Below are 24,829 nucleotides of genomic sequence, written 5' to 3'. Positions count from 1 at the left end.
CATAGAGTTGCTTGTAGTAGTCTCTTATGATGCTGTGTATTTCTGTGGTGTCCGTTGTAACTTCTCCTTTTTAATTTCTAATTTTATTGATTTGAGTCTTCTTCCTCTTTTTCTCGATGAGTCTGGCTAAAGGTTTATCAATTTTCTTTATCTTCTCAAAGAACCAGCTTTTATTTTTATTGATCTATGCTATTGTTTTCTTTGTTTCTATTTCATTTATTTCTGCTCTGAACTTTATGATTTATTTCCCTCTACTAACTTTGGGTTTCATTTGTTCTTCTTTCCCTAGTTTCTTTATGTGCACTGTTAGATAATTTGAGATTTTTCTTGTTTCTTAAGGTAGGACTGTATTGCTATAAACTTCCCTCTTAGAACTGCTTTTGCTGTATTCCATAGGTTTTGGATCATTGTGTTTTCATTGTTATTATTCTCTAGGTATTTTTTGATTTCCTCTTTGATTTCTTCAGTGATCTCTTGGTTATTTAGTAATGTTTTGTTTAGTCTCCATGTGTTTGTGTTTTTTACATTTTTTTCCCTGTAATTGATTTCTAATCTCATAGGATTGTGGTCAGAAAAGATGCTTGATATGGTTTCAATTTTCTTGAATTTACTGAGCCTTGATTTGTGACCCAAGATATGATCTACCCTGGAGATTGATCCATGTTCACTTGAGAAGAAAGTGTAATCTGCTGTTTTCAGATGGAATGTCCTGTAAATATCAAGTAAATCTAACTAGTCTATTGTGTCATTTAAAGCCTGTGTTTCCTTATTAATTTTCTGTCTGGATGATCTGTCCATTGGTGTAAGTGAGGTGTTAGAATCTCCCACTATTATTGTGTTACTGTTGATTTCCTTTTTTATAGATTTTAGCATTTGCCTTATGTATTGATGTGCTCCTATGTTGGGTGCATATATATTTATAATTGTTACATCTTCTTCTTGGATTGATCCCTTGATCATTATGTAGTGTCCTTCCTTCTCTCTGGTAACATTCTTTATTTTAAAGTCTATTTTATGTGATATGAGTATTGCTGCTCCAGTTTTCTTTTGATATCCATTTGCATGGAATATCTTTTTCCATCCCCTCACTTTCAATGGGTATGTGTCCCTAGGTCTGAAGTGTCTGTCTTGTAGACAGCATATATAGGGGTCTTGTTTTTGTATCCATTCAGCAAGCCTTTGTCTTTTGGTTGGAGCATTTAATACTTTCACATTAAGGGTAATTATCGATATGTATGTTCTTATTACCATTTTCTTAATTATTTGGGGTTTGTTTTTGTAGGTCTTTTTCTCCTCTTGTGTTTCCCACTTTGAGAAGTTCCTTTAGCATTTATTGTAGAGCTGGTTTTGTGGTGCTGAATTCTCTTAGCTGTTGCTTGTCTGTAAAGCTTTTGATTTCTCCTTTGAATCTGAATAAGAACCTTGCCTGGTAGAGTAATCTTCGTTGTAGTTTCTTCTCTTTCATCTTTTTAATTATATCATGCCACTCCCTTCTGGTTTGTAGAGTTTCTGCTGAGAAATCAGCTGTTAACCTTATGGGAGTTCCCTTGTATGTTATTTGTCATTTTTCCCTTGTTGCTTTTAATAATTTTTCTTTGTCTTTAATTTTTGTCATTTTAATTACTATGTGTCTTGGTGTGTTTATCCTTGGGTTTACCCTGCCTGGGGCTCTCTGTGCTTCCTGGACTTGGGTGGCTATTTCCTTTCCCATGTTAGGGAAATTTTTCACTATAATCTCTTGAAATATTTTCTTGGGTCCTTTCTCTCTCTCTTCTCCTCTAGGTCACCTATAATGTGAATGTTGGTGTGTTTAATATTGTCCCAGATGTCTCTTTGTCTGTTTTCATTTTTTTTTCTTTATTCTGATTCTGTTCTGCAGCAGTGAATTACACCCTTCTGTCTTCCAGGTCACTTATCCGTTCTTCTGCCTCAGTTATTCTGCTATTGTTTCCCTCTAGTGTATTTTTCTTTTAAGATATTTTTTTGTTCATCTCTCTTTTTTTGTTCTTTAATTCTTTTAGGTGTTAGTTCTTCAATTCTTCTAGGTCTTTGTTAAACATTTCTTGCATCTTCTCAATTTTTCCCTTCTTTTTTTTTTTTTTTTTTTGTGGTATACGGACCTCTCACTGTTGTGGTCTCTCCTGTTGCGGAGCAACAGGCTCCAGATGCGTAGGCTCAGCAGCCATGGCTCACAGCCCCAGCCACTCTGCAGCATGTGGGATCTTCCCAGACTGGGGCATGAACCCGTATCCCCTGCATCAGCAGGCAGACTCTCAACCACTGCGCCACCAGGGAAGCCCTCCCTTCGTTTTTTTTTTTATGAGGTCCTGGATCATCTTCACTACCATTTTTCTGAATTCTCTTTCTGGGAAGTTGCCTATCTCCACTTCACTTAGCTGCTCTTCTGGCGTTTTATCTTGTTCCTTTATCTAGTACATAGTCCTCTGCCTTTTCATTTTGTCTATCATTCTGTGAATGTGGTTTTTGCTCCATAGGCTGCAGGATTGTAATTCTTCTTGCTTCTGCTTTCTGCCTTCTGGTAGTTGAGGCTCTCTAAGAAGCTTGTGCAAGCTTCCTGACTGGAGGGAATGGTGGTGGGCAGAGCTGGGTATTGCTCTGATGGGCAGAGTTCATTAAAACTTTAATCTGCTTGTCTGATGATGGGTGGGGCTGAGTTCCCTCCCTGTTGGTTCTTTGGCCTGATGTATCCCAGCACTGGAGGCTACAGGCTCTTTTCTGGGGCTAATGGTGGACTCCAGGAGAGCTCATGCCAAGGAGTACTTCCCAGTATTTCTGCTGCTAGTATCCTTGTCCCTGTGGTGAGCCACAGCCCCACCCCCGACTCTTCAGGAGACCCTCCAACACTAGTAGGTAGGTCTGGTTCAGTTTCCTATGGGGTCACTGCTCCTCTCCCCAGGTCCTGATGCACACAGTAGTTTGCGTGTGCCCTCCAAGAGTGGAATCTCTTTTTCTCCCAGTCCTGTTGAAGTCCTGCAAACAAATCTCACTAAGCTTCAAAGTCTAATTCTCTGGGATTCCTCTTCCCATTGCCGGACCTCTAGGTTGGGAAGCCTGATGTGGGGCTCAGAACCTTCACTCCAGTGGACAGACTTCTGTGGTATAATTGTCCTCAAATTTGTGAGTCACCCACACAGCAGTTATGGGATTTGATTTTATTGTGATTGCACCACTCCTACCATATCATTGTGGCTTCTCCTTTGTCTTTGGATGTAAGGTGTCTTTTTGGTGAGTTCCAGTGTCTTCCTGTCAATGATTGTTCTTCAGTTAGTTATGATTCCAGTGCTGTCACAAAAGGGAGTATGTTTCTCATTTATTTTTGATACAATTAAATAAATGAGCTATACACCAAATTGGAAATTGAAGGTAAAATTATGATGTATAAATTACCTTTGGTGGAGAAAACTTCAACATAATATTTCCCACAAATGGTCCTGATTCTTCAATGACTCAACAAAGAACAATTAGAATGAGAATCCTGTTCTTGGTAAATTCTGGGTTGCTGCTTCACAAAGGAAGGATACTTTTAGGCATAGCTTTATAAGTGTGCATGTTCTGAGGACTCAGAAAATAAGTGGCTTGTTAAAATTTACATATTCTGGATATAATGCTGGGGCTGAATTGATACACTTCCGTTTGGAATTTCTGAATTATTTTTTATAACATATCATTAATCATAATAATTTGATAATATTTGGCAGGGATATTTAGAAAAAGTTATACAAATCAAGGTTTGTATATTATACATGCAGGAAGTGAAATATAGAAAATAAATATAATCTTTCTCTGCACACAGAGCTTTCTTAACTCAGCAATGATAATGTATAAAATGTTGCTTTACTAAGGGTCCACATGCAAAATAATGCTAAAATATTGACCAGGAGAAAGATTAGACTCTGACTAAATATACAAATAGAATAAGAAATGACATGATTATGTAGCCTGAAATACTGGATAATCTTTAAAGATCTCTCAACAGTAAATTTTATGAGAACTTGTCAAGTAGTGATCACTGACTTCAAATCACTGTAATACTCATTGCACCTTATGATATTTTCTCCTTTCATTTGCTACCATAAGTGATTCTGTATTTCCAGTTGGGACTAAGATAACATATAAAATGTGGCCTCTGGGCCACTTAGTTTAGAGCAGCTCCAGAAGAGACTATGTCCAGCAACATCTACGTGCTTCCTTTCTTTCCTGAGATGTAGCTGGACCACACTTTGTAGACTCCCTCACTGTGAACCTCGGCCACCTCACTGAGTTCTAGCCAATAGAATGTCTTCCCAAGTGATAGGTGTGCCTTCCAGGTCTGCCCCATGTAAATCTTTTCCACTGTATTTTCTTTCTCTTTCCTCATCTGCAGGGAAAAAAGAGAAATCTCAGTTCCTGGAGAACATTGTATCCTTAAGACTGAGGGAGGATTGCTGTCAGAATTACTAGTTAGAAAGCTGCCTGTTGAACTCTTTTTGAATTATGACAGCCAGGAATAAATTTCTATTGTACTAAGCCATTTTTATTTTACTGTTATATATTACAAGTACTCACTTCTAATGCAAAACTGTATTACTAAGTAAGAGTATTAGCCTAAAATATACATTAAATATATGTTCTTGGATTAGTGATAAAGTGACAGGCAGGAAGGCAGCAGAGATCACAGGTAGGAGTACTGACAAATTGTGATTTGCTTTCGGGAAAAAATGTGCTAAATTGTTGTCTGTAATTACCATGTGCAACTGTGTCTGATGTGCTAGGTGAACTGGCAAGAGAGAGTCAAGCTGATAGTATGTGTTGGGTCCTATTATTTGCTTATAGTAGGATTTTATATGAAGAAGATGACAAAGGAAAAATTAAGTGGTTTTCAAGTAGAAATTCTAGTAATAAAGAAAATCCAGAAATGTGGGAACTTAGAGTGTTAAATCAACTTCTAGAATATAAACAAAATGATTGAAAAACGCTTTAGGGACAAAAATCTTAGTAAGAACTCATCCTTGAAACAAAGTTCATATTAATGGTGTCTGCCGTGCCTAATCCCAATGACATGGAGATAACTACTATTAATTTAGAAGAGAGGCATGGGAGTGAGAAAACATTAAATATATCAGAATTTACAATTATATTTAAGAATATATTTTACTGTGATTACTGGAATGTGAAACTGACTGGAAGCAAATACAAAAAGAGTCCATGAACGTACCATCTTTAACAACACAAAAACCTTTAACTTTGCAAGAATTAAAAAGTGTTGTCTTCATTTTTATACCAACAGGAAGCACATGCTATATCTATAATACAGAGAAACAGATTTTATGAAGAAAAATGGAAATTTTATGACTGGTGATGAGGGGAAATATTTGGTGTATCAACTGTAGTAACAGAAAAATACAATTCTATGCATAAAACTTGCAAAAAATAGACCAATCATATACAAGAGAACATACTTTCATGCGTGCACACTCAGGAAATTGCACACATGCACACACAAATATGCATTATGTATATTATATACATAATATACACATATGCACATAAATGTAAGTCTACATATACTGTAATAAGTGTATATAAGTACATATATGTGTATATATTTATAAACTATACACCTGTCTATATACAATATATAAATATGTAAATAACCTTATAAAAAATATGCCTGTTGCTGTGGTCTAAAATTTGTGTCCTCCCAAAGCTCACATGTTGTAACACTAACACCAGATGTGATGATATTAAAAGGTTGGGTCCTTGGGAAGTGGTTAGATCATAAGAGTGAAGCCCTCATGAAGAAGAGTAGTGCTCTTGGAAAAGAGATCCCACAGAGCACTTTAGTCCCTTCCACCATGTGAGGATACATCAGAAAGGTGGCAGCTACAAACCAGGAAAAGACCCTCACCCAACCATGCTGGCACCCTGATCTTGAACTTCCCAGCCTCCAGCACTGTGAGAAATGTTTTGATTGTTTATAAGCTACCAGTCTGTGGTATTTTGTTATAGCAGCCCAAACAGACTAAGAAATCTATATTAAAGAAGTACAAGCTATTCTAATACACACACACACACACACACACACACACACACATATTTCTGCATTCCCTATAAAATTAGTGGTCACAAATATTATCCTCATACAACCATAGCCTCTCTTCTAAATATTGATTGTATACATTAGTAACTGGCAGATTTAAGAACAGCTGTGAAGAAGGGGAAGGTAAGTTTTAGGTTCTGAAACCTTAAAATAAGCATACTCTCTTTTGGACTCGGAAGTATGATTGCAGATATTGATGTTGCTAGTAATAGTTTCAGAGGAGGAGTTCATCTTGGTATATTGGTTATAGGGATGGCACAATTTCATAAATTCTTTTTCAATAAAATATCTACCCATTACATGCAAATTTTAAAATTAATCAAAGGAGTGAGCTGACAGAGCTCATTCAATATGCTTGGCCAGACTGATGTGAGATCAAAGTCTGCAGGCCCTGAATACTGTACTGGAAGTTGAAGAATTCAATTTCCACTTCAGTTCACATTCTGGGAAATAAAATCTCAGAAAACCAAAAAAGCAGCTTTCTCATTACCTGAAAGTATTTAAATATTGGGTTTCGTTAAATCAATCTTCACTAAAATATAAGTCAAATAAAAAAAAAAGCAACATGCTCTTATGGAACAATTCTGCATCACAAGAGGATATTCATAGGAGTCACAGCTTAAAAAAAATTGCTTTGCTAAACAGAAAGAAATTTCAGAAATTAGTTAACATTATTACTCTCAATAACGTTAGACCACGTGGACTTTCTCAACTAGGATCAGGGTGCTACAATGTATAAAACAGGCTTCAATTGACTGAATTGAAAATAAAATTTTGTGAATTTAGAAAAAAATATCTGTAGAAATCTAAAATGAAGTAATACATTTAATATCTGAAACAATTAATGCCAAAAGTTACATTGTGAACATTGTAATCACTGCTTAGGAGGACATACTTCTCCCAGTAGTAAAGGGCATGTAAATAAAATAATTTAAAAATGAAACAACATGTAGAAATTGATGAAATTTTGAAGATAGAATATATAGATAACATTTCCTTTTAAAAATAAATTGATAACAAATATTATGTGAACCACCAAGAAAATAATATAGAACAGTAATACTATTATGTGGTATTTGCCATTCAGAGTGTATCTGTATTTTAAAATTATATATCGTTTCACTGAGATCTGAATATAAGACCTAGATGGAGTATATTCTGATTTACAATTTATGCATGTAATGCAGATTTCATTACATTATATACATTATATATATATATACGTGAACACATATATACATGAATACATTAATTCACTTAAACAAACTACTCTAAGAGATGAAAATGTTCTTATGATTTATTCTCCTCCTCTCCCTGAAGACTTCTTTGGCTGAAGCACTCTCCTTTTTTGGAATTTCAAAGAAAAGGAAAACACTGTTTTGTAATCAGATACTCTGAGTACATATTTATCTTGCTTAATAGATTATAGGGACATAGATTATGAATACATGAATTCTACTCAGAACTTAAGAGTGAGTCTTGCTTGTAATAGATTACAATGCATGAATAACACAAAATAAAATATTTAAACTATTTTTAAATTATATTTTGTTAGAATCTGAGATAACTGCTGTGAGCTTTCAATTCTATGTGAACTGATCACGCTGTGGTTTGAGCTAATATAATTGAATTGGTTTTCAACCCATTAATCAATCTACATAAAGTCACAGATAGAAGTCTGTGTTATAACTAATAACCTTAAACTTTCTCCCTTAATTATAGTAAGAAAGAAATGTTTTTTTTTAAAAAATTGCATTTCGGACTTCCCTGACAGTCCAGTGGTTAAGACTGCATTTCCAACACAGGGTTCCATCCCTGGTCAGGGAGTAAGATCCCACATGCTGTGCAGCACAGGCAAAAGATTTTTAAGAAACCACCAAGGAAGTCTAAATAAAGGATGGACTTTATTAATAAAAAATAAAATAAGATAGATAAAAATTGTTTCAATTACTTTATATAAAATGGGAGGTTTGGGATTTGTACATTTATTTGCTCATGAATTTCTTTGGCTTTGTTTATTTATTTGGACATGTGTGGGAGTAAGTCTTTTGGAAAATTATTTATCTTGGAATAATGTAGTTATTGCCAGGTTTTGAGCAGTCTCTTTAAATGTGCTGTCAGAACAAATACATCAGGTCACACAGCAGGTAGTTTATCTCTGTGAAAGTGTGAGCATTAAATTAGAGAAGACTGCAGACTAGTAAGTAGATACTGATTGGTTTATCTAACACATTCTGCACATTTGTAAACAAATGCAACATTGTTTCTGATTCTTTTCTTCTAAACCTTGAAATTGGTCAATCCATTCATCTCAAAGATTACAAAATATGAAGTACGGTTTTTACAACTGATTCACTGATCTCACTTGAACCCAATCAATAAAATTCACAAAATGATTCCATTCTCAGAAAATCAAAGATCACAAAGGTCACAAAGATCAACAGAAGCCCAATTATTCCACCAATTATTACTACCACTTTATAACATCAGAAATATATATTTTAAACATTAAAAGACTGACACACATGGGCTTTTCTTTCAGAAACATGGGACATAACAGTATCCCGCAGAGTTAACCAGAGAAGTGTGAAGTCACAAAGCAAATTACCAAGGGTCACCTCATTAATCAGGGCACCAAGGTGAGACGATACATGAAAAAGTCAGGTTTGGAGAACAAATAAGTACATAACTAAACAGATATATAAAAAGCAAGTAATGGATTATAACAGAACAAAATGTTAAATACATAGATTTGCAACATTATGATAGTCTTTAGTATTACAGCATTTAAATTCTTACTTTGTTCAACAATCATCACAGTCTTAAAGGATCAGGACTTCAAAATTAGGGAAATACAAAATATCTGACTTTCTAAGTAATAATTAGTGGTTTTTCAGAGGGTAGGAAAATCAGGACAGATTAAAAAATCAAGAAATAAAAAGAAATAATTTATGTAGATTTACACTATGGGATTTTCTACAGTAATACAATAAAAACCCCACAAATGTATTTTTTATTTACTGATAAATCTTCACATATTATCAAAATAACTCAATAGATTTAATTTAATTTAGATAGGGGTATAACAGAAACAATACAGTGGGTCTAATAAATTTTAAAAATGAAATAATTCTATAGTATACCTTGATATTGTTCTATCTTTAATACCAAGGATGGCACACTTTCCGTGAATACTATATTTGAGCAAAGTGCATAATGTCATATCTCATTTACTCATGAGAGTACTCCATTCCTAATTAAAAGATGTTACTTGCCTTGTCAAAGTCACCTAAGTGGTGTAACAAATTTCAAAATTTAACACAGGTAAGTGTATTTTAGAACCAGACTTTCTACAATTATGTTTAAGGATCTCTATTGCTAAGGAACAAATCAGAATCTAATAAATAAAAATGCTTAGAATTCAGCTCATATATACTTATTATGGAAGTTCTCTGCTTGTCCTTACACATTTTCCACCATGGTGCCAAAGAGGAGACCTAAATGAAAACATGTTATATTTTACATATGTATATAGATTTTTTTTCACACACACACAAAAACTTAATTTATGACAAAAAATATTTGATCTTCTGTGGAGATGAGGTATGTGTGTGTGTGTTTATGTGTGTGCATATGTTGAGTTCTACATCAAGTCAAATTAGGGGCTCAGAGAGTTTGTTTAGCATTTATGAAAGATATTGTCAAATGTAAATATCTTTTCCACTTGTCTTATTTCATATATAAATATATATGTTTTACACATTGGTTTTATATCATCCTTCCAATTGGAATGTATACATTTTATTTTAGAGAAAAAATAGAAATAGACTGCAGAAACATGTGACTAATGTGTTACAAACTTAGAAAATTACTTCTGTTCACTGGCTTCATCCAATGTATTACAATGTTTTATTGTCTCCTGGTATTTTGAGAGCTTGTATAACCAAATGGAAGTAGGATGTAAATATGGAAAAGGTTACCAAGGCAGTCATATATTTTCATGTGAGAAAAACGAACTGAGAAAACATACTTTTTAAACTTCTTGCTGTAAAAAGCTTATTTGTGGTTATATAAAAACATATAATGGAAAAATGTGCATCTTCACTCATCTCTTTTTAATCCCTCTCTTTGCCGTGTCTGAAAGGATGAACAAATAGCTGTCTCTATGTATTGCACAATGACTACTCACCGTTTGATTTTTACACAGATGACAGATGATTCTTTCACTCCACATGACTGCATAAAACAAACTAGATTAACATGTATATATATATATACATGTATACATATATTTTAAATGTATACATACATATATACATATATATATTTTTTCCTATTAAGAAAAAGTGTGAGTCCTATTTTACCTCAGCCAGCTAAAATTTGTATGAAGGTCAGTTAATAAGAAGTGGAAAAATAGACAAATGTTGTGAATGATGTATATTTGATAAAACATTCTACACATTTATTTATGTAGCCTACAATGGTACATAAAAGGATGAAGACTACGATGGACAAAATGATTATCTGTAGTGGGAGATTTTAAAATTATATGACCAAAGAAATATTTTGACATCTAAAATCTAGAAACGCTAATAGCTGATAATTCTATAGTGAATCAACAACTTATTAAAATACTCACTCATTTAACCAACATATTCTTTGAGTACCTACTATGGTTCAGGCACTTACCTAGGTGCTTGAGTAAAGGAAACAGATGAAAAATATATAATTGTGTGGATTGTATACTTTAGTAGAGATATTACTTAGTATGGAATCTTGAATAGGCTTTTTAAATTCATAAGTATAAAATAGATCTTATAAAGGATATTGAAATTGTTAACTCAATTTTTGCAAAAGTGTCTTTTGAACTTTAAAATGTCTGATATCATAAGAGTATTGTAAGTATGGAAATAATTGTTTTATTTAATTAATTTTTGTACATATTTGTTAAATTTATTGATCAAATAATGTTGAAAAGAGTGATTTTTATTTGTTATCTACTACATAGAGTTGTTTTATCAGTAACACATAAAAGTAAGAAAGCAACAAAGGAGAATATAATGTTCATGATGTCATAATAAGAATGACAAATTGTCCCTTTAATAAGATTCTTATTTATATTGCTATTGTAAGGAGTGGAGACTTATGACTATATAAAATGACATACTTTGAATGCATGACTGAATTCTGCTTAACATAAAGTACAGTCCTCCTATTTTTTGACAATTAAGCCCCTGATCATATACCTAGCATCACTTCTCCTCATTTTTCTTTTGCTCTGTTCTCCCTTGCCTTCTTTTAGTTCTTTGAGCAGAACACCTTTGCCTTTGTACCTGAAGTGTAATGCCTAGAACATTCCACTCCTGCCTCTTGCCTACTCAATTTCTGCTCTTTCTCTAAGAGTACAGGTCAGACACTCTCAAACTTTACTGCACATCAAAATCTCCTACAACACAGCAATACACATTACTGGATCTCACTACCCAGACTTTCTGATTTAGTAGGTCTGGGGTGGGGCTCAAGAATTTCCATTTTTACAAGTTCCTACATATTTCCCAAGAGAACAACTCCTTTAGGCTTCAACTGAAAAATGTCTTCCTCACAGAGGTTTTCCTTGGCCCCTTACAGCAGATGAAAGCATTCCGTTATAGATTTCCAATGTTTCCATGTTTCTTTTTCCATAATATTAATCTTTTTTTTATCTTATTCAGAATATATCATTCTGGTTTGAAATCTCTGAGAAAGCAGTAATTCTGGCACTTTTGTCTCTACATTCGTATCAATTACAGTTAATGTAGTAATATACTGGGAGCTCAATAATTAAATGGATATAATCTATGTTGGACAATTCTTGGTATAAAATTCAAAGTGGAACTTAATCTGTAGTATTTTGAAATTATTAATTCTTTTATAAAATCAAAATGCATAATTTAAAAATTGTGGACTGTAATGTAAACAGTACACCATTTAATACTTTTGTTGATCATGCTCCCTATTTAAATAACATCCTGCCTAAAATCTTTCTCCTTAGATAAAACACAAACAAACATGTAGAGATATACATATATTTGTAATTAAAGCTTAAATTAAAATAATGTAAATTGACGTACTATTTTAAGAGTATCTTAGCATTATTCCAAAACATTAGGCTCTCTAATTAGTTAAAAATTAATCTTTATATGCATGTAATTTTGCTCATTTCCCTTTATTTTGTTTTTCTTTTTATTATACTATTTATTTTAAATTTCAGAAAAATTCTATATTACAGTATAATAGAAAGGAAGCCATGAGTATATACAATTAATTAAAATGGGGGACATATATTAAAAGAATTGAGAATTGCTACATGTGTTCTTTTCTTCAATTTAACCTTCACCAAACTATGAAATTAATCTCCAAAAGTTCTCCAAATGAGTTGTTTGTTGAATAAAAACTCTTTGACCAAAATAAACCAAACATTTAAATAGTAATTTATAGAGCATAATAATTTATCTCCAGCATATTTTTAAAACATTTTCTCTTGTATACACCCATTTATGCATTCTAGAGACCAATAAATTTCTGTAATGCTTGTCGTTTCTTAGAAATGTCACTTTCTATTTGCATTTTATGTCTTTAGTCAGGGTCCAACTCTTTACCTAGATTATTCTCCACATGCTATCACATCTGGTAATAAACTCTCCTAAAGGCCCGAAACAAATGGCACTTTATTCCTTGATCATATCTTCCTTGATTCTAGCAATATTCCTAGTGCTTTAGAAAACTTCTAAAATTTTAATAACATATGTATGCCTAGTGACCTCTTTGGATTGTAAGTTCTATGAAAGTGATTTTTAAAAATTATTCTCGGGCTTCTCTGGTGGCGCAGTGGTTGAGAGTCCGCCTGCCGATGCAGAGGACACGGGTTTGTGCCCCAGTCCAGGAAGATCCCACATGCCACGGAGCGGCTGGGCCCGTGAGCCATGGCCGCTGAGCCTGCGCATCCGGAGCCTGTGCTCCAAAATGAGAGAGGCCACAACAGTGAGAGGCCCGTGTACCGGAAAAAAAAAAAAAAATTATTCTCACATTTCAGTTATTTTTGAGAGCATATGATCTAAATCTGTTTTATATAGACAGAGAGATGCTTGATAAAAATCCATGGAAATGTGTGCTAGAATCCAAAAATCCCTGAAGAATCTACTCAGCTAACATATAGCAATATTTTCTTATAGGAATATTTTGTTCAAGTTTATGCATTATAAGTACAGAAAAAAGGTAATAAATCTGGACTTTTGAATGAAAAGATTAGCAGAAAAACAAATTTTAGTTAAATCATATCCTAAGGAAATGGAATAATAATTCCAAAATATTTTTAAAAAGGACGTTTATTAAAAATTAACATAATGTACATATATGTATTGTATCCCTATTCTGAGTTTTAAACTTTAAGTCCACAAATAACATAGGATTTTGTTCTTTTAGGATATTAAAGCACTGAGAAAAAATGAAATTATCCTTTTGCAACAAACACAAAATATTATGCCAAATCTCATATCTAAAGTTTTTATCTTTATAAATAAGTGTGTTTTGTTGCAATATCATTTGTGGAATAAGTAACTTTATAAAGATTAGTTTACATGTCAAATCTGATAAGACACCATAAGTAAGAATATAAAACATTTTGATAATATTCTGTATAAGAACTATAGATATGAAAATATTCTATGATATTAATAATCATATTAATTATTTGGCCTTATGCTATTTGGTTTATTATTTGGCATTATGCTATTTGGACAACTGGCATGAAGACTGGGGGGGAAAATGAAAAATTTTTGTTCTATTTCTAATTGTAATCTTTACATGATACTTGTTTTAAATAGACAATTTGTTATGTGTTTGCAATAATATTTACACCACTTGCAATCACTCAATTGAAGTACTATTATTTTGTTACTTTTAAAAAGAATATATTTAGCAAATATTCCCAGAGCATCAATTTTAATATTCTTATAGATGAACATAAAAAATGGAAAGGATTGTTTTCCATGACTATTTGGTGGTCCAAATATTTTTCTTTTGAGTACATTTTATATTTTTTCTTCTTAAGAAGAATGACATTTTATTAAATATTGACAATAAAAATATTTTATTTTTAAATAAAATCTTTCTTTTTCAATCATATGCTTTCTTTCAAACAATTAGTTTGCACCACTGAAAAGATATCTTCACACGTGTTTCTGGGAAAGGTTGCATTTATCTTTTGGGTTAGATTACTCTGTATGAAAAAGTTAAGGATTTGGAAATTTATTTTGCTTCTCTATTATCCTTTACTAGAAAAGAACTTTTTGATTCAAACATGAAATTTTTCTGGAAATCCCATGGGAGTATTAAGTTACCTTGGACTAAACTGAATCATCAGTGATCATCTTAGCTGTCAATGACCTATAGATGACATATTTATCTAATTAAAAGATGTCTTATTTTGAAAGAAACAGTGCATTGTGCATAATTAGAAAATTGAAGTCATTGGCTTATTAATCTAATGAAGTTAGTCTATGTCATTTATATTACTCTGTGGAGAAGTTTGCAATTAACAATGTTGTATATGAAATGTTAATTCTTGATAAAGAACATAAAAATTAAGCACATCATACTTTTTCAGAGGAAACTTCAATTTCAGTTCTTTACTATATACCCCTGTCACTTATTTCTGTTACTAGAGTATGAAACACTTGTATACTGTTTTTCACTAACCAGTCGCTTAGACTTTCACACCAGCCATCCATTCATCTTATTCTATCCCTTTTACAGAGATAAACATGCATCCCCTCCTCAGCAGTGATGTTGGTTCAAGCTGTAGGCATACGACATGATCCAAGTATGTCTGTGTCCTTTCCTAGGAATTTTCAAATTGTTTTGAGGATGAAGTCATTCCTTTTCCTCTTTGATCACAGAACTCTAAGAATATAAACCTAGGAAATAGCCAGCCATGAATCCAGCTGACTTGAGATCATAAAACCATCAGAGAAAAACAGAGATAAGAGAATAAAAAGTCCCTGATTTCATTAAAAACTTTGGGCTAGCCACTTCTGATATCATGTTTTGTTTTGCTTTTTTGTTTAATTAAGAAATATAATTGCCTTCTGTTGTTTTGGCTTCTTAGAAGTGAATTTCCATTAGTTGCAATTGAAAGAGGCCTGACTATACAAGATATATTTGATTTTTATACAAATTCAAAAAAATGATGCAGAATAAAGTAAGTAAAGATAAAAACAAATAGAGAATAGTATTGTATTATAAATTAATCTTAAATAACCTTATTGTATAGAAAGTTTATTATTATTTTTACTTCCATTATGTGGAAGATTCTTTGGTATATGTGAAAATTTGTGGCACATGAAACTATGTATTAGAGAGGATTGAAACTCAATTTCATTTGCCTCAAGCCTATATGTATTGTATATAATTAGGTTAGGGTTTATATATATATACATATATATATGTATATATATATGCCAAAGAAAATACATAGATGGTTTTAAACCACAGGCATTCACTTAATATTATATTAATTGGGGTTACTTTTCACACAAAATAGTTATTTAGCTTTTTCAATCTTAACCTACTTATTGTGAATGGTAGACTCATAGTGTGGGACTCGAGGGACATTGTTCCAGCTAATGATTAAGAACTCTCCAGACAATAGGGGCTTCTTAGACAATGGGCGAATTTCCAGGATGTCCGGCCCCCTTCCGAGAAGGAGGGAGATAAACAAAATGTAAAAAAGGTATCTGTCAAAGAACCAATCAGGAAGCCTGGGACAGGTTCCCCCTCTGGTCCGAACAGAAGCTAAGAACCTATCATTAAAAATCACAATTGAATCCACACTTTGCATAACAGGAAATTGAGACCTATAAAAATGTATGTTCACGCCCTGGGGGGGTTCCTTCTTCGGCCTCCTGCGTGAGGACCAAGGAACCCCGGTGCACCGGCCTTCAATAAACCTCTTGCGTCTTGCATCGGCTTCCGACTCTTGTTTCCTGGGCGAGTCGAAACTCCTAGGAGACCGCGGAGGTCTAACATTTTGGGGGCTCGTCCGGGATACCACTCGCCCCGGACCACAAGAACATCGGGAGTTGGAGGTACCAGGTAAGCTCGAGCTTGATTGTCTGTTTGTCCCTTGTTCTTTGTGGGCCATTATCGGAGGAAAGCCGTAAGAATCGGCTTATTATGGAATCTGTATCAGACCTCTGGCTAGGCAGACGTGCTAATAGCCGGCGTCCATGAGCCCTAGGGGACGCCCTGGTGGCTCATCTGGAAGGAGAGGCAAACTCTGTCTCCCCTTCACTCGGTTTCGGCAGTTCCCTTTGTGATAACTGTCATCTGAAGAGGTTTCGGTTTTGAAGCGAGCTCGCGGTGGCCCATACGTATATGTGTTTCGTGGAGTTTTAACTGTTTCTGTATTGTGGTCTATTCTTCTTCTCTGACGGACGACAATGGGACAAACTATGACGACTCCTCTTTCCCTTACCCTAAGCCATTGGACCGAAGTTCAGGCCAGAGCCCATAATTTTTCGGTAGAGGTAAAGAAAGGAAAGTGGCAGACTTTGTGTGCCTCTGAATGGCCAACATTTCAGATAGGATGGCCCCCTGAAGGATCCTTTTTATTAGACAAGATTAGGCTGCTGAAGTCTAAGATATTTAATATAGGACCCCACGGACATCCAGACCAAGTACCATATGTCTTGGTCTGGGAAGATTTAATTCTCTCCCCACCTCCGTGGGTCCAGCCCTTTGTTTCCTCAACAGGTACGTCAACGCACACATCAGCAGCGTCGGAGATATTAGCCCTAAAGAAAAACCCCAACACGGAGAAGCTACCCGACGCCCCGGATCCACCGAAGGCGATTTATCCTGACCCGCAGTCCGATTTGCTTCTTTTGGATTCCCCACCCCCTTATCCTCCGGCCCCAAATCCCCTACCACCTAGAGGACCCCCAGCTCCACTGCCCTCGGCACCAAGGGGACCATCCATGATGGAAGAAGAAAGGGGTCCCTCAGTGGGCACTAGGAGCCGGAGGGCTATCTCCCCGGACTCCACTGCCCTACCTCTTAGAGAATATGGCCCCCCCGATGGCCAAGGGATTAGACCTCTCCAATATTGACCCTTTTCCTCTGCAGATCTTTATAATTGGAAAATGCATAACCCAACTTTTTCCGAAAATCCACAGGCCCTTACCGCTTTAATAGAATCTCTTGTTTTCTCCCACCATCCCACATGGGATGATTGTCAGCAGCTGCTTCAGACTCTCCTAACGACTGAGGAGAGGCAACGGGTTCTTTTAGAAGCCAGAAAAAATGTATTAGGCGCCAATGGGCAACCTACCCAGCTGCCTAACGAGATTGATGCTGGTTTCCCACTCGTCAGGCCAAACTGGGATTTCAATGCCCCAGAAGGTAGGGAGCGCCTGAAAATGTATCGCCAGGCTCTGGTGGCGGGTCTCCATGGAGCGGCCAGACGGCCCACTAATTTGGCTAAGGTAAGGGAAGTAACTCAGGGGCCCCAGGAATCGCCAACTGTGTTCCTGGAACGTTTAATGGAAGCCTTTAGACGCTTTACCCCTTATGATCCAACTTCGGAGGGACATAGGGCTACTATAGCAATGGCTTTCATAGATCAAGCGGCCCCTGATATTAAGAAGAAATTACAGAGGCTAGATGGCTTGCAGGGATTTTCGCTTCAGGAGTTAGTAAAAGAGGCAGATAAAGTATATAACAAAAGAGAAACAGAGGAAGAGAAGGAAGAAAGAAAGCAGAAAGAGCAGGAAGCCCGTGAAATAAGACGGGATAAGAGACAGGAGAGGAATTTAAGTAAGATACTGGCCACTGTGGTTGGAGGAAGAAATATAGGGGATAGAAATAGGCAGGAAGGGCGAACGGCAGACAGAAGGCGGCCATTAGGCAAGGACCAATGTGCCTACTGTAAAGAAAAAGGACATTGGGTGAGAGAATGCCCTAAGAAAAAGAATGGAGGAAGGCCAACCAGAAACAAAATCTTAACATTGGAAGAAGAAGACTAGGAAAGTCAGGGCTCGAACCCTCTCCCCGAGCCCCGGGTAACTCTTAAAGTGGAGGGGGAACCTGTTCAATTTTTGGTAGATACCGGAGCCCAGCACTCCGTCCTTCTCCACTCAAAAGGTCCTATCTCAGCTAAAAGGTCATGGGTACAAGGAGCCACTGGGAATAAACAATATTCATGGACCACACGAAGGACAGTAGATCTTGGGATTGGACGAGTAACTCATTCATTTTTGATCATTCCGGAATGCCCCTATCCTTTGCTGGGAAGAGACTTGCTCTCCAAAGTGGGGGCTCAAATTCACTTCCAACCAGAAGGTCCCACCATAACTGACAATAAAGGAAGATTACTCCAAATATTGACTATGAGATTGGAAGATGAATATAAATTATATGAAAAACCTTCATCTCTACGGGTTAATGTCACAGACTGGGTAACTCGGTTCCCGCAAGCCTGGACAGAAACCGCCGGTATGGGGATGGCTAAAAATCGGCCCCCAGTACTAGTGGAACTCAAGGCAACTGCCACCCCAATAACGGTTCGTCAATACCCCATGAGTAAGGAAGCCAAAGACGGCATCCGTCCTCACATACAGAGGTTGCTGGAATTGGGTATTCTGGTAAGATGTCAATCCGCGTGGAATACCCCTCTCCTGCCAGTTAAGAAACCGGGAACTAATGATTACCAACCAGTGCAAGACCTGCGTGAGGTAAATAAACGAGTGGCGGACCTCCACCCCACAGTACCAAATCCTTATAATCTCTTAAGCACTCTTCCGCCCCAACATACATGGTATACTGTTTTGGACCTTAAAGATGCTTTTTTCTGTCTAAGACTTTCTCCCCTCAGCCAGCCCTACTTTGCCTTCGAATGGAAGGACCCAGCATCAGGAATATCTGGCCAACTGACATGGACTCGTTTACCTCAGGGATTTAAGAACTCCCCTACCATCTTCGATGAAGCTCTTCATCAGGACTTAGCGTTATATAGAGAATCGAATCCACAGGTAACGCTACTTCAATATGTTGATGACATCTTATTAGCTGCTGAAACCCAGGAAGATTGTATCAAGGGAACTGAAAAACTGTTAACAGAGCTCGGAACCCTGGGATATAGAGCTTCAGCCAAGAAAGCACAAATATGCCAACAACAGGTCAGTTACCTGGGGTACCTGTTAAAAGGGGGACAAAGATGGCTCACGGAGAGCAGAAAGGATACGGTGGCCCAAATTCCAGCTCCCAAAAATGCCAGGCAGGTTAGAGAATTTTTGGGGACGGCCGGATTCTGTAGACTATGGATTCCAGGGTTTGCCGAGCTGACAGCCCCATTGTACCCCCTAACCAAAAACAGCACTCCTTTCGTTTGGGGTGATAAGGAACAATGGGCTTTTGACCAAATCAAATGAGCTTTACTTTCAGCCCCAGCCCTAGGATTGCCAGATGTAACCAAACCTTTTCATTTATATGTAGCCGAAAATAAGGGCATTGCAAAAGGAGTATTGACTCAGAAATTGGGTCCCTGGAATCGCCCAGTTGCTTATTTGTCAAAAAAATTGGACCCTGTGGCATCAGGATGGCCCACCTGTTTAAAGATAATCGCTGCAGTAGCCGTTCTGGTCAAAGATGCTGACAAACTAACTTTAGGACAAAATCTAACGATAACAGCTCCTCATGCCCTGGAGAATGTAATCCGTCAACCACCGGATAGGTGGCTAACTAATGCCAGGATGACCCATTACCAAACCCTGTTGCTAAACTCAGATCGCATCAAGTTTGCTCCAGCCACAGGACTCAATCCAGCTACCTTGCTACCTGATCCCGATTTAGAAGGCTCCACCATCATCCATGATTGTCAGGAAGTGTTGGCTGCAGCACACGGTAGTAGACCAGATCTGACGGACCCACCCCTTCCTGATGCTGATTTTACTTGGTTTACTGATGGGAGCAGTTTCCTGGAAGGAGGTAAGCGTCGGGCTGGGGCAGCCGTGGTAGACGGAAAACAAGTCATCTGGACAGCTGCGCTACCACAAGGGACCTCAGCCCAACGAGCTGAATTAATTGCCATGACAAGGGCATTGGAGATGGCAGAGAATAAAAAGGTAAACATCTACACGGACAGTAGATATGCATTTGCTACCGCTCATATCCACGGTGCCATCTACCAACAGAGAGGGTTGCTAACCTCAAGTGGCAGAGAAATTAAGAACAAAGACGAAATTGTGGCTCTATTGGTTGCACTTATGCTTCCCACTAAAGTTAGCATCATTCACTGCCCTGGACACCAGAAAGACAATACCCCAATAACTAGGGGTAATAATATGGCTGACAAGGTGGCCCGAGAAATGGCATCGGGAGAAGTCATTTTAGGACTGTCAGATAAAGTTCCTGAAAAACCAGGCAGCGACGAGGAAATCATCCCGACCACAACCAAAGGAACTTTGTCCCCTCAGCAAGCAGAATCCATGTTACAACAGATTCATAGATGGACACATCTGGGGACTAAAAAAATGATATCCCTGTTACATAAAACCGGGTACGGAACCCCTGGATTGACAAAATTAGCTGAACAAATTGTACAGGAATGTGTTCCATGTCAACAGGTAAATGCTCACAGGGGAAAACTTGAAACTGGAAAAAGGCTCAAGGGAGACCGCCCAGGAACTTACTGAGAGGTGGACTTTACCGAAGTACGTCCTGGAAGGTACGGTAATAAATACCTCCTAGTTTTTACAGATACTTTTTCAGGATGGATAGAAGCCTTCCCAACGAAGAAAGAAACAGCTGCTGTGGTAGCCAAGAAGATCCTAGAAGAAATTTTTCCTCTATTTGGAGTGCCAAAGGTAATAGGGTCCGACAACGGTCCAGCCTTCGTCGCCCAGGTAAGTCAGGATGTGGCCAGATATTTGGGGACTGATTGGAAATTACATTGTGCATATAGACCCCAGAGTTCAGGTCAGGTAGAAAGAATGAATAGAACTCTAAAAGAGACCCTAACCAAATTGTCCTTGGAGACTGGCGGTACAGATTGGACGGTGCTCCTTCCTTTAGCCCTGTTCCGGATTAGGAATACACCTTCCCGGTACCATCTTACTCCTTTTGAGGTGCTATACGGGGCCCCACCTCCCCTTCTCACCTTAGGAGAAGAAATAAAAGCAAACTGTCAAAATAACACCGACTTGTATGCTAGGCTATTGGGACTCCAACTGGTCCAAAAGGAGATATGGTCCCAACTCGCCGAGGCCTACCAACCGGGAACACCGGGAGAAACTCATCCTTTCCAAGTCGGAGACTCCGTATACGTCCGTCGGCATCGAACCCAGACGTTGGAACCTCGATGGAAAGGACCATACACCGTCCTCCTAACCACCCCAACGGCCATAAAAGTGGACGGCATCGCTGCCTGGATCCATGCTTCACACGTGAAAGCTGCACCAGCGGCGGCATCATCAGGATGGCAGGCCCGAAGAACCGACAACCCGCTCAAACTCAAGCTTCTACGAACCTAAGACTTATAATTTCGGTTTTACTGCCTTTACTGACTGTAAGTGATTTTAGCCCTCACCTGCCCCAACGTCTAACTTGGCAGGTAATTTCTCAAACTGGAGATATAACCAGGTCCATTAGCCATACTGCCCCTCCCTGGACCTGGTGGCCAGACCTTTTTCCTGATGTCTGTGAACTGGCCATAGGAGCTCCCTATTGGGATCTAGAGGGTTATTATGATCAGCATAATGCTCCGTCCGAACTTCTAACTAGAGCTGATTACTCTGGAGAGGGTTGTAAAAACCAGGTCCGAAGAAGTTGGCTCAGAACCCTCTCCTTCTATGTATGCCCCGGGTTCCATTGCCCCCGATCCCTGAATTATAAATGTGGGGGAACTGAAAATTTTTATTGCCAAAACTGGGGATGTGAAACCACAGGAGATACTTATTGGAGACCCACCTCAACTTGGGATTTTATTACAGTAACAGCCAACTATACTCATACTTCTTATAGGGGTCCCCAACCCGTCGCCCCCGAATGTTCAGGATGGTGCCACCCCCTCAAAATTTCCTTTAGTAATCCTGGAAAAAGAGATAAAGAATGGATAAATGGCCATTCATGGGGCATTAGATTTTACAAGAATGGATATGATTTGGGAATATTGATGACCCTTAAGCTAAAAATTGAGACTCCCGCTCCTGTGTCGATAGGCCCAAACCCTGTACTTGCCCCCCCGTTACCCCCAAACCCCCGTTACCCCCAGCCCCTAAAAATACGGGACCTCTGGGCTGAAAGAGACAATGATTAAGCCCGGAACCCCCCAGGATAGAATGCTTTCTTTGGTGCAGGCAGCTTTTACGGTCCTTAATGCTACAAACCCGGAGGCTACAAAATCATGTTGGCTCTGTTATGCTGCCCCTCCCCCTTATTATGATGCTGTAGGATATAGTTCTAATTATACTAATGTCAGCTCCCCGGACCATTGTCGATGGAAACAGGAAGGGAACAATAAATTAACTCTGTCTTCGGTTTCTGGAAATGGTACTTGTGTAGGAACACCTCCCCAGTCCCATTGACACCTTTGTCACGATTTTAGCCTCCCTTCAGGCTCGGGATATCTTGTACCTCCCCAAGATGGATGGTGGGCATGTAACACGGGGCTAACCCCTTGTATTTCTCTAGAAGTTCTCAACACTTCAGCTGATTTTTGTGTACTAGTGCAATTAGTTCCTAGACTTATCTATCATTCAGATTCGTCCTTCTTAGATGAATACGAGGGAAAAACAAGAAGGAAGAGAGAACCTATAACCCTCACGTTGACCGTCCTCCTAGGACTAGGAATAACTGCTGGAATAGGAACGGGAACCACAGCCCTCATACAACAACCCCAATATTATGCAAGTTTAAGACAGGCTGTAGATATTGACCTTCGAGCATTAGAAAGTTCCATAACTCAACTAAATGAATCACTCACCTCACTTTCAGAAATGGTGTTGCAGAATAGAAGAGGCCTAGATTTGCTGTTTCTTAAGGAAGGGGGATTATGCGCCGCTCTAAAAGAAGAATGTTGCTTTTATATTGATCATTCAGGAACCATTACCAAAACCATGGCTAAACTCAGGGAACGCTTAGATAAAAGGCAAAGGGAGAGAGAAAACCAAAAAGGATGGTTTCAATCATGGTTTGATAAATCCCCCTGGTTTACCACCTTAATCTCTACTCTGTTGGGACCTCTTATTGTTTTATTGTTGATTTTAACTTTTGGACCATGTATTCTAAATCGCTTGATAGCATTTATTAGAGAACGCGTCAATACTGTACAAGTTCTAATGCTAAGACAACAGTATCAAAGTTTACGAACAGAAGATTGAAATTCCATGATTGGAATCAATAGTCAAAAAAAAAAGGGGGGGGGAAATGTGGGACTCGAGGGACATTGTTCCAGCTAATGATTAAGAACTCTCCAGACAATAGGGGCTTCTTAGACAATGGGTGAATTTCCAGGATGTCCGGCCCCCTTCCGAGAAGGAGGGAGATAAACAAAATGTAAAAAAGGTATCTGTCAAAGAACCAATCAGGAAACCTGGGACAGGTTCCCCCTCTGGTCCGAACAGAAGCTAAGAACCTATCATTAAAAATCACAATTGAATCCACACTTTGCATAACAGGAAATTGAGACCTATAAAAATGTATGTTCACGCCCTGAGGGGGTTCCTTCTTTGGCCTCCTGCGTGAGGACCAAGAAACCCTGGTGCACCGGCCTTCAATAAACCTCTTGCGTCTTGCATCGGCTTCCGACTCTTGTTGTTTCCTGGGCGAGTCGAAACTCCTAGGAGACCGCGGAGGTCTAACAATAGCTGGAACATGTTTATTTGATAGTGCTTATAAAACCTGAAAAGAAGAAAAATTGAATATGTTATCAATCTGCACAGCAAAACATCAACAGCAATTTGGACTCATTTAATGTAGGGACAAACCACTTTATATGAATCAAAGATCACACCATTAAAAATAATATCATTGAACTATAACTAGAATAAATGGAAAGTAGCATTGTATCATTTTTAAAAGTATTTTTAACTAAGATAATTTTAATTAGAAATAATTAAACAAAGTTGAGATTTAAATGTGCAATTTCAGATATTTGCAGAATGAATATACGTGGAAAACATCATTCCTAGAATAAACAAATGTGTGTACAGTTAATGAGATGGCATTTCTGAGATGAATATGTTCTGATGTAATCATTATAGAAATAACCAAAAATGATTGTAAAATACCATAATTACCCCTACAAATAAACAAAATCATAGAAAACTTCAGGCTTCAAGTTTGTTCAGGCTCAAAATTCACAAAGTGTGTGACCTCTGTCAATTTTCTTAACTAGTCTAAACCTCAGTTTTCTGTTGGAATGATAATAGTATCTCCTTTACAGGGAGATACAAGAATACCATTTGGCAATGTGTGAAAACAGGCACAATTTATATTGCATGACAAATTATTTATTAAATCTCAGCTCCTATTACCAGTTTTTATACAGATACTTATATTCAATGAAATTGTTTAAAATTTGAAGATTCACTAAAGATTTATTTTTAAATCAATAATATAATTTTATTAATACAAAATATATATAAATATATGAATAATCGTAACATTGATGGGTTTCAAATAAATTATGTTCTT

At 37.3% G+C, this 24,829-nt stretch overlaps 1 protein-coding gene across 1 annotated transcript; it reads left to right on the top strand.

Moving 5' to 3' along the window:
* Window positions 1–16,247: 16,247 nt before the first annotated feature.
* On the top strand, window positions 16,248–19,566 carry LOC137211444 (uncharacterized). The gene is given in 1 exon segment (XM_067713915.1): window positions 16,248–19,566. A coding segment is annotated over 1 exon segment (2,988 nt). The 5' UTR covers window positions 16,248–16,578.
* Window positions 19,567–24,829: the final 5,263 nt, after the last annotated feature.

This window comes from Pseudorca crassidens, chromosome 18, assembly GCF_039906515.1.
Source record: "Pseudorca crassidens isolate mPseCra1 chromosome 18, mPseCra1.hap1, whole genome shotgun sequence".
Taxonomy (NCBI): Eukaryota; Metazoa; Chordata; class Mammalia; order Artiodactyla; family Delphinidae; genus Pseudorca; species Pseudorca crassidens.
The sequence above is the reverse complement of the archived record's forward strand: the minus strand, read 5'-3'. Positions and strand labels throughout refer to the sequence as shown.